Source organism: Urocitellus parryii, chromosome 13 (genome assembly GCF_045843805.1).
Source record: "Urocitellus parryii isolate mUroPar1 chromosome 13, mUroPar1.hap1, whole genome shotgun sequence".
Taxonomy (NCBI): Eukaryota; Metazoa; Chordata; class Mammalia; order Rodentia; family Sciuridae; genus Urocitellus; species Urocitellus parryii.
The window spans coordinates 56,787,015-56,798,512 of record NC_135543.1 but is presented as its reverse complement, the minus strand read 5'-3'; the positions used below and the strand labels follow the sequence as shown (position 1 = coordinate 56,798,512).

Below are 11,498 nucleotides of genomic sequence, written 5' to 3'. Positions count from 1 at the left end.
AGCACAAAGTGACTAAGACAAGGTCCCAGGTGCAATTACTCCCCTAGTGGTCCTGTGTGACGGGTGTGGCCTTCACTGCCCGTGCACTGGGACACCAGGAATACACCACGCCTGGTTACGGGTCATCATTTATTGAGTTGAGAATTCACATATGGTAACATCATACAGTAAGTCATTTCCAGGGCTTAATAAAAATGTCACCCACTGTGCTTCACAAAAATTTCTTTTAATGAATAAATAATTTGATGAAATCAAAAATATTTACAATATAAACAAATGGAAAAGCTTTGGATCTGTGAATCTGATCATGTTGCATTTTTGAAGTGAGTCCTCCCCAAGCTTTTCCCTTGGAAACGATACAAATCTGATAGAAACAACAACTCATAGAACATCTCTTTGTTCATTACACATTGATCTGTTAGTCCTGGAAAGCTACATAAGCTTGTATTATGTGACATGTTAAAATACAAATATTAACTAAAATAATATATTATCATAATGCCAGGGAGCATTCTCCACAGAACAAAAACATACAATGACAGAGGATCACGGGCCACAAAAAATATACCCCAAAGGTACAAATTCCTTCATAAGAATATAATTGTGCTCTTCAATCGACCGGATGTCTACGCTGCTCTAACAAGCCGGTGACGAGGTGTACAGTATCTGAAGACTGTAGGCTGTGTGTTTCTGTCAGGCAGCAGCATTACTGGGAATTGGGCAGTGCAAGCAGTTTCATAAACACTTTCTTGGGCTCTTAAAAAGAGCCAATTATGCAAAGCAAAATAAGCATATTGAGAAGTCTTCATCTCATCTACACAAACACCATGAACATCTTGGCTTTGTGGTAGGAACGGGTTTGTCGGCAGAGCTGTTTCCGCCATCAGCCAGAATTCAAGTATTCCAGGGCCACCTCGTAGCAGAACTTGTACTGATCCTGGAAAACAGAAGGGGGACAATGTCAGCTCTGTAACGCCTAAGCCCTGCTTCTATCAAGGAAATTGGAAGAAATCAAACTGATAAGGATTTGAATTAGAATCAGAGGGCCATGGTTCTGAACCACAAATACATTAACTGTTTGTAGCTGCTCCCCTGCAAAGCCTTATTAAATATAAATATATGTGTATGTATATATATATATATATATATATATATATATATATATATACTTATATTATTCTGATATCTATCCTCATCAGAATTCTGGAAAGTCCAGGACTACGGAAAGATGCATGCAGTCAGCTGTTCCTGTCCATGGGTTCCACATGCTTGGATTCAACCAAACTCAGATTAAATATATTTGAAAAATAATTGTATACTGAGCCTTTAAGCTTTTTCTTGTCATTATTCCCTAAACAAGATAATAGAACAACTATTTATATAACATTTACATTGTATGGGGTAGTGAAAGGAATCCGGAGATGGTTGAAAGAACATGGGAGGGTGTACTTTGGTTATATGCAGATGCTACGGGATTTTACATATGACTTGAACATCTGAGCGTTTTGATATCCAGAGGAGGTCTTACAACAAATGTCCCCTGAATACAAAGGGATGATTGCATATTTGCACTCACACATGTCTACCTACACATCACAATCCTGAGCTTTGGAAAGGAAAAACCAAGAGGTAGAAGAGGAAACCATGAGGCTTGAAGAAAGGCTTCAACTGCTGGCTCATTTTTTCAATTTTATTTTATTGGTTCTTTTGATTTATACATGCAGTTGAATCAATTTTGATATAATGATACAAGTTTGGAATATATCTTATTCTAATTAGGATTCTAGTTCCTCTCCTTCCCCTTCCCTTTCCCTACCACCTGTTCCCTTGATCTTTCTGCCATTTACCCATAGTTATTTGTATTTATTTTTCAATTAAGTTCTTGTGGATGGGCATATATGAGTACACCACAGTGAATCTCCCCACTGCAAACCACTGGCTCTTGCAAACCTCAAAATGAAGCTTCTGTCATGGCCCAGTTTAGAGATCAGTCAGAAGGATTTCCTCAATTTCATGAGAATTTACTAACCACCTCTGCAATACCATGCCCCTTGACCTGGCCTCTGCTCTTGGGAAGCCCACAATGCAGTGAGGATGAGGCAGGTAACCCAGACCACAGGTGCACTGAGGGCACAGTGTAGGCCTCCTTGGGGAGGATAGTGGGATGGGGTGGGCGGCATATTCCCTGGAGGAGAAGGAAATGCCTTGGTTTACTTCAAATAGTCCTGTCGTCTCCCTCTTGTCCTGGTATGATTACTACTAGCATCTTCTTACAGTGTCAAGTGTCCCGTTTGGATGATAAATTACATGCCATTCTAATTGGAATAAAGCAGGCAATCCAGATATAGGAAAAGGAGGAATTCATATATACAAGGGGAATGTCTGAAATCCTCTGGAAGCACAGTATCATTTTGTTTTGTTTTAAAAATTAACACATTGAATTTAACCCCTATCTTTCACAAAACTCAACTCAAAGTGGATCAAGGACCTAGGCATTAGACCTAGTAGTAGGAAAATGTAGGCCCAACTCTCTCATCTTGTTGGCTTAATAACAGACTTACTCAAACAAGACTCCTAAAGCACAAGAAGTAAAATCAAGAATCAATAAGTAGGATAGTATCAAACTAAAAAGCTTCTTCACAGCAAAGGAAACAACCAAGAACGTGAAGAGAGAGCCTACAGAATACAACCTGCACCTAAGACAGAGCATTAATCTCCAGGATATATAAAGAACTCAAAAAACTTTACACCCCCCAAAACAAATGAATCAATAGTTAAATGGGCTGAACTGAACAGGCAGTTCACAGAAGAAGAAATATATGAAAAAAGTGTTCAACATTTCTAGCAATTAGAGAAATGTAAATTAAAGCTACACTGAGATTCCATCTCGTTCTTGTCAGAATGGCAATTATCAAGAACACAAGTAACAACATATTGGCAAGGATGTGGGGGAAAAGGTACACTCATACACTGCTGGTGGGACTGCAAATTGGTGCAACTACTCTGGAAAGCAGTATGGAGATTCCTCAAAAAACTTGGAATGGAACCACCAATTTGACCTAGTTATCCCACTCCTTGGTGTATACCCAAAGGACTTAAAATCAGCATACTACAGTGCTGAATTTTATCAAATGCTTTTTCTGCATCTTTTGAGAATAATTACATATTTGAAATCCTTCTTTCTGTTGATGGGATGTATTACATTTATTTATTTGCATGTGTTGAATCATCTTGTATTTCTGGAAACTGACTTGGTCATGATAAATGTTCTTTTTATGTGCTATTGAATTTGATTTGCTAGTATTTTGTTGAGAATATTCTCATCTGTGTTCATCCAGGATACTGGTCTATAGTTTTCTTGTTCTGTCCTTGTCTGGTTTTGGAAACAGGACAGTGTTGGCCTCATAGAATGAGTTAGGAAGGGTTCCTTCACCTTTCAATGCTTAGGAATAGTTTGAGTGAATTGGTAGTAGTTCTTCAAAAGTGGTAAAATTCAGAAGTGAAGCAATCTGTCCTCGGATTTCGATGTTGGTAGACTTTGTATTACTGATTTCAATCCCACTAATCATTATTTGTTTATTCAGTTTTTTTTAATATCCTCATGGTTCAGTTTTTGAAGATAATCTGTATCTAGAAATCTGTCCATTTTTCATCATAATTCCTAATGATCCTTTATATTTTTGTAATTTCTGCTGAAATGTCTCCATTTTTATTTCTAATTTTATTCAGTTCTGCCTGTTTTTCTCACTGAGTCTAGGTCTGTTTTCAAAGAATAACTCTGACCTTTTGTATTATTTCTTCAGTCTTTTAGTTTATTTCTGATCTGACCTTTTAAATTTATTTTCTTCTACTAAATTTTTGGATTGGTTGATTCTAAATATCCTTGATATTTATTATTATGCTGTTTATTTGAAACTTTTTCCTTTTTTATGGGTAGGCACTTATTGATAGAAATATCCTTCTTAGTGCTGCTTTTGCTGTAGCCCATAGCTTGGCATGTTGTGTTTCCATTTTCATTGTCTTTGAAATATTTAAAAATTTCCCTTTGAACATCTTCAGAGATTCTCTGAAAAGTATGTTGAATCAATTCATTTGAATAATTTATAAAATTTATTATGTTGTTTATTTCTAGTTTTATTCCATTGCTATAAAATAGATATGATTTCAAATTTTTTAAATTGTTTTGTGGTCTAACAGTTCTATTCTGGAGACAGTTCCAAGCATTGGTGAAAAGAATATGTATTTTGCTTAGGCATGGTGTCTATAATCTTAGCAGCTTGGGAGGCTGAGGCAGGAGGATCACATGTTCAAGGCCAGCCTCAGCAAGTCAGTTGAGGCCTTTAGCAACTTATTGAGAACTTGTCTCAAAATAAATGAATGAATGAATAAATGAGTAAATAAAGTGGGCTGGAGAAATAGCTCAGTTGTAAACTGTCCCTGGGGTAAGTACCTAGTAATCACCCGCACCAAATTAAAAAAAAAAAAAAAGAAACATACACATACACACACACACTTGTGTGTTTTGTAAATGTTGGATAGAATGTCCTGTAAACATCCATTTTATCTGTGAGTATAGTTTAACTCTGATGATCCTTTGTTGTTTTTTTCTCCCCTGGATGATGTGTCCATTGGTAACAGTGTAGAGTTGAAGTCTCCCTCACTTTTATTATACTAGAGCCTATCTCTCCTTTTTTGTCTAATAGCATTTGTTTTGCTCTGACATTGTTTATGTAAATTTATGATTTAATTCTTCTTGAATTGATCCCTTGACAATTTATATAGTGACCTTCTCTGTCTCCTCTTACAGTTTTTGCTATAAGGCGTATTTTGTGAGAAATAAGTATAGGCACTCTGGTTTGCTTTAGGTTTCTATTTGTTTGAAATAGCATCCTCCTTTTAATTTCAGTCTATGCGTGTCTTTACTGGTGAAGTGAGTTTCTAGAAGGAAGATTTTTTTAAATCCACTCAGCTAGTCTATATTTCTTAACTGGAGAGTATATTCTGATTATATTCAAGGCTGTAATTGATAAGTGAGAAATTATTCCTGTCACTTTCATTTTGTTCCATTGTTTTAAAATTTCTCCTTCTTCTCTTGTTCATCTTTATTGTGTGTTGGTTTACTGTATCAGTGGTGTTTGTTTCTTTTCTAGTTGTCTCTTGTGTAGCAGCTTTCACCTACTTTCATGATGGTAGATATCTATCTTTCACTTTGGGGTGTAGGAGTCTCTTAAGCATCTTTTGTAAGCCTATTCTGGTTGTTATAAATGTATCTTTTGCTTCTCTTGGAAAGCCTTACTTCTTCTTCATTTCTGAAGTATAGCTTTGCTGATTATGGTATTCTTGGTTAGCAGCTTTTGCTTCAGGGTTCGGAATACATCATTTTATTTCCCACTAGCCTGTACCATTTTTACTGAGAAATGTGTTAGTCTATGGGGATACCTTTAAATGAGACTGGGTAATTTTCTCTTGCAGGTTTTATAATGTGCTCTGGTGAAGAACTTTTTGGGTCATGTCTCTTTGGGGGTTTTATAGGGATGTCTATTTTTTTTTTGCCATGATTAAGGAAGTTTTCTACTATTATTTCATTGAAGAGGTATTCTATTCCATTAACTTTATTCTCCTTGCCTTCAGGTATTCCTGTTTGTTTAATGGTGTCCCATTGTTCTGAAATGCTCTCTTCAACCTTCCACTTGATCTAGTACATTGTTGAGACTTTTGCTTTTTTGAGTTATTGAGCTTTTTATTTGCAAGATTTGTTTGATTATTTTTGAAAATCTCTCACTGAATTTCTCATTCATGTTCTCCATTGTTTTCCTAATTTCATTTGACTATTTATGTGTATTCTCTTGGATCTTACTCAGGTTTTTCTGATCATTCTTTTAAATTCTTTATCAGGCATTTTATCCTTTTTTGATTTCTTTGGGACCCGTTGCTAGAAAGTATTATCTTTTAGAAACATTATTACCACCCCCACCCCATTTCTAATGCTGCTACATTGAGATTTGCCAGTGGATCAGGGATCTATACCATTTTTGAGATGGTTATCTTAGTCAGTGCTCTTGAAGATGGATTTTCATTTGTTATGCAATGCTGGTCATCACCGTGTAGTCTTTCTATAGCTTCTCTGGCTGTGATTAATGATTTGGGGCATAGTGCATACTGTGGCAGAGTCAGAGAGATTCACTGCCTCTGTAGGCCACACAAGAGTGTGGTGCTGACAGCAATGGGTGTGGGGTGCTCACTGTGTGGCTATTTCTAAATGGCAATGGTGGTACTTAACAAGCCATGGGGATTTGCTTGGGCACTGTGAGTTTCATTTCTGCTCTTAGCAAGGGCCCCTGGCACTGGCAGCACTCATAGTGGTTGAGGGACCTGAAGTACTTGTTCTTTAACCAGTCAGTAGAGAGTTCAGAGGCTGCACAGGGAGAGGCAATAGTGGAAGCAGTAGCAGCCCTCTGGTGCTCACACCCAGTCCTCACCGCAGTGTGTGGTGTGTGGGTTGATGGGAACATTGGCCATGTATGCTCAGAAGCAAGACTGTGGCAGAAGGCAGGTTCTCCTTAGCCCTCTTTGGTCTTATACATGCTGATGTATAGAGATGGCTAGAGCTAGGGATTTTCTTTCACCCATCTCCCCCAGCTGTAGTGAATGTCCTGGGGTGGGGCAACACCTGGAGCCACAGAGTTACTCAAGGCCCCCTCAGCATGCCAGAGGGATGAGCAGCAGCAGAAACTCAGCATTCTCTCCCTGCTTTGTGAGTAATGGGAGTCTGAGTGCAGCACAGGGGAGAGGGTGGTGGGAACCACATGGGTACCTGCTTCCAGGATGCACTGGTGGAAATTCACATGTGGCTGGCCAACCCTTTGGTCCACCCTTTGGTCTCAGAGGACAAGCACCCTAATCTTCTTCAGGGCGTTGCCCTCCATTCTCCTCTGTGTTGTAATGCCTGTCCCTTACAGTGCAGGACACTCAGCAGGCTTAGGTTGTGTCACTCTGCTGGGCAGCTACCCTCTAAGCCTGTACGGCATAATGTCTGTGGAATCCTAGAGATGGAAATATGAAGGGGCTTCTGACCCCTATAATGGTACAAACTCAGATAATAGCTCAGTTCTCACCATGTTTTCTAGCAATAGCACCATGGGTGTTTACTGGAAGATGATGTGAGATTCCTTGCTAGAGCAGGGCTACTGTACAGGTTTTAGGTTACTTAATGGGCTACTAGCCTATAAGGACTATGGAATTTTCCAGTAGTTAGGATTGCCAGCATCAATGCTAATAGTTTTATGGAGTTCTCTGTTTTACCCTTCCCCCTACAAATGGGTAGCCCTCACACCAGGTGCTGAGTCAGGGTGGTAGATGCTAGGGATATTTTTTTTGTCTTTCTATGCTATTGTTCCAGGTTTCTGAGTCTTCCATGATTCTACTTTCTTTCTTGCTCTTTTCTGGACTTATTCTATAGTTATTCATCTCAATTTGCAGCGATGTACTTGTTACTTTGGTACTTCTTGGAGGAGATGGAAGTGAGTGAAGACCATCTCTATTCTGCCATCTTGGATCACTGAATTCATTTATCTTGAGCACAGCTTTCCTGGATTATATAGCTTACCTGAGTAAGTCCTAAAAGAGTTCCTGGCCTAGGTGTGGTCAGTATGGCAGAGGAGAGCCTTCTGAACTGTGTGTGTGTGTGTGTGTGTGTGTGCACTGTACTGAGGGAACCAAGCCTGGTGTGGCATGTGAACCAAGCAAAGGGACATGAGGCTTTCAGATGCCTTGATGGATCTGCCAGTCCTGGGTCAAGTGCTTAGCAACTGCAAGGTTCTTTTCTTCCTTCTGTAAGGGACAAGCTTTTACAACCTGTGAGATTCAGCACTACTGTTTCTTACCCACCATAATAGCCACAACCAAGGAACTATACTTTTGATTTTGGGTTCTGCCTAATTAACTACAATTTCCACAATTTACATGCCTCCTAAATTTGTCACTGAAATTTCTTTTTTGTCACCCTCATTTTGTTCTCTAAATACTCAAATAGTCCAATCTATTAATTTTAAGACAAGGGCCACAGTTTACCTCTGTGTAATATACCAGTCTCTGGCACAGAACTTGACATGTAGTTGAGGGGGAAATGCTGGCTGCATATTGAAATGATAGCAAACCATGGATGTAGCAAGAATGGGTTCAACTCAGACATTTAAGGGTTGAAAGTGGGCATTCTAAGATACCATCTCAGTTTTCTGGGAGCTTACAAACTAGAGGTGAAGACAAAACAGATCATTTCAATATATTGAAGGTGCCACAAGATCAAAAGTCATTAACAGTAACACTCACTAGAAAGCGAAGACAAAACAACAGTGACATGACAAGTGTTAGTGAGGTGAAATGATGCAGCTACTTTAGCGAAAAGACTGGCAGTTCCTGGAAGGTTAAACACAGACTTACCACTTGGTTCAGCCATTCCACTACAAACAACACACCAAGAGAACTGAAGACTCGTGTGTGCACAAAAACTTGTAAACAGATAATAGTATGTTATTCATAATAACTGAAAAGGCTACATGACACAAGTGCTCATCAATAGACAGTAGATAAAAGGTAGTTTAACCACACAATCGATGTTTATTTGCGATAATAATACCTGCTACAACATACTCCTCACGCATCAAACAGAGCACTAATCTCTAGAGTATATAAAGAACTCAAAAAGCTAAGCACTGAAAAAACAAATAAATCAACAAAAAGGCCAAGAACTTGAACAGGCACTACTCAGAAGATGATATACAATCAATCAACAAATTTATGAAAAAATGCTCATCATCTCTAACAATCAGAGAAATGCAAATCAAAACTACTCTAATATATCATCTCACTCCAGTAAGAATGGTAGCTATTATGAAGACAAACAAAAATAAGTGTTGGCGAGGATGAGGGGGAAAAATGCACACTCAGACATTGCTGGTGGGACTGCAAATTGGTGCAGCCAATATGGAAAGCAGTATGGAGATTCCTTGGAAATCTGGGAATGGATCCACCATTTGACCCAGCTATCCCTCTCCTCAGACTTAAAAACAACATACTACAAGGACACAGCCACATCAATGTTTATAGCAGCACAATTCACAATAGCTAAAATGTGCAGCCAACCTAGATGCCCTTCAGTGGGTGAATGGATAAAAAAATGTGGCATATATACACAATGGAATATTACTCAGCATTAAAAGAGAATAAAATCATGGCATTTGCAGGTAAATATATGGTGCTAGAGAAAATATTGCTAAGTGAAGTTAGCCAATCCCCCAAAAAACAAATGCCTAAAGTTTTCTCTGATATAAGGAAGCTGACTCATAGTGGGGTAGGGAGTGGGGGGCATGAGAGGATTAGATGAATTCTAGATAGGACAGAGGGTGGTGGGGGGGCAGGGGGAGGAAAGGGAGGGAGCAGGGGATTAGCATGGATGGTGGAATGTGATGGATATCATTATCCAAAGTACATGTATGAAGACTCGGAAAAAAAAAAAGAATTCAGAAGAAAAAAAAAAGAAATCATGGTAAGTGAAAAAAATCAGACACAAAGGATGATATATTGTATGATTCCATTTACATAAAATGTCTAAAATAGGAAAATGTATTAGGACTGAAAGTAGCTTGATGGTTGCCAGGGACTGAAGTGGGTGTGACTGCTAATGTGTGGAGTTTCTTTTGGTGGTGATGAAAATATTATAAATTGCATATTTGTGAATATACTGAAAACCACTGAACTTTAACAGTGGAAGTTTTATAGTGTGTGAATTATATCTCAATAAAGCTTTTATATAAAGAATCACCAGCAGAACAATACTATTTTTTCCATGCTGTGAATCCTACCTCTTCTGTCAATCAAGGGTGCAGGTGAATGAGAAACACAGATCCAGTATTCTCAATTGCATTTGCTTTTTGAGGAGTCAGGGGTCTGAGTGCTTCGCATTGACTGGGATCTTAGTGTCCTGTTGACTAGCCCTGAGACACTGCCCATATAGTTCCCTTCTGTTTAAAAAAAAAAAATGGGGCAATCTAAGATCACTTTCTAGTTTTGTCAACCTAGAATTCTATGAATTTAGAACTTGGTTTGCTTTTACATCAAGTCTAATGACATGAGCTAGATTAAAGTACTTTCTCTTATCTTGTAAATAACAAGTATCTAATGACCATCCTATCATCTCTTTTAACAAGCTTTCTCTCTCCATAGAAAAGGGCATGTCCACAGACAGAAATTTTCTTTTTGAAAAAACTCAAACTGGAAAAACTATTACTTGTCCTAGGAAAAGTGATATTTCTGATTCACATTCCAGTATTTATTATTTCAGGATTGGATACTTTCATTTTCAGAATATTTATAAGAATTAAATTGAATTTCAAAATACTAAAAGGCCATGTTGTCAGATAATCAGGCTGAAAAACTGACCACGAATTGGTTCAATCATTTCTCCTGTTTTTGTGACTCACAGGGACAAAGTATTTTTCCTAGAAATCTAAGAAATTTCATCCCTTGCTGTATAAGTGATGTTCACACTTTGTGCAGTTAATTTCAGTGACTACTATGAACCATCTTTTTAGCATACTCAGATACAGTTGGGGTGCACTGGATGCTGGCTTTGGGCAGCGCAGGGTAGAAGCTCAGAAGGGATTTTCGGCTTCACTGCTGCCTGGAAGTCTCAGAAGTTGCCCTGTCTCAGTCATGACTATAATTTTCAAAATGAATTCCTGCTCTCCCATTCTATCCCCCCTAAGCAAGCTGCCCATCCCCATAGATTTTGTGATGACTGGTTTCTGAATCAGAAAAATAAGGGGAAGTAGAAGAAAGACCATAAATTGCTACGTCCCCTCCTCCAAGCACCTGGGTAAATGCCTGAAATCTTCCTACATTGGAAACTGATTACACTTGATCACCAGGTACAGGCTTGTCTTCTGCAGTTTCCTCTGTCAGCTCACTTGCTTTTGAATGGTATAATTAAGCCACATGAGCTATTCCTGTGCTTCAGGGGAAAAAGAACATTTATGCCTTGGTCCTGAGTTCTCCCAATTTGGGCCACATTAGTTGGCTACAGGCAAAGAGAAGTGCTCAGCCCAGTGCCCCTCACAGCACTATATAGGACCCTCACCAGGGTGCCTCACTATTCATCTCCATAACCCCTGACACTTGACCTCACTCTGGACCCTGCTTCTGGTCCCTGTGGAGAGGGAGAACATGAAACCTGAACTGGAGCCAAAAGCTGAGGTTGTTCTTTAGAAGTCCCGTCTGGCTCAGTGGGGGAGTCCCAAGGCCAAAGCTCCAGCAGGTGGCTCAGGCCTCCTGTGAAGGGCCAGAGTTCTGCCTTTGTAAGCTCAGGCTGTATCTTGGGAGCTCTGGAGCCACAGTCAGTCTGGGCACTTCAAACACCCGACATCTGCCTAAGAAGATTCAAAGAGAATAGCCCACGCAGCTCACCTGGGGCAAAGCTTTCCTTCCCATTGTATCTACTGTTT

General features: G+C 39.1%; 1 protein-coding gene across 7 annotated transcripts in view; it reads right to left on the bottom strand.

The window, feature by feature from the left end:
• Positions 1–205: 205 nt before the first annotated feature.
• Positions 206–11,498, bottom strand: part of Ptprm (protein tyrosine phosphatase receptor type M) — a 788,264-nt gene continuing 776,971 nt past the window's right edge. For all 7 annotated transcript variants that reach the window (XM_077792334.1, XM_026408885.2, XM_026408886.2 and 4 more), the window contains one exon: positions 206–937. In XM_077792334.1, the coding sequence (XP_077648460.1) occupies positions 884–937 (54 nt within the window). In that variant the 3' untranslated portion in view covers positions 206–883. The remainder of the gene's footprint in view (positions 938–11,498) is intronic.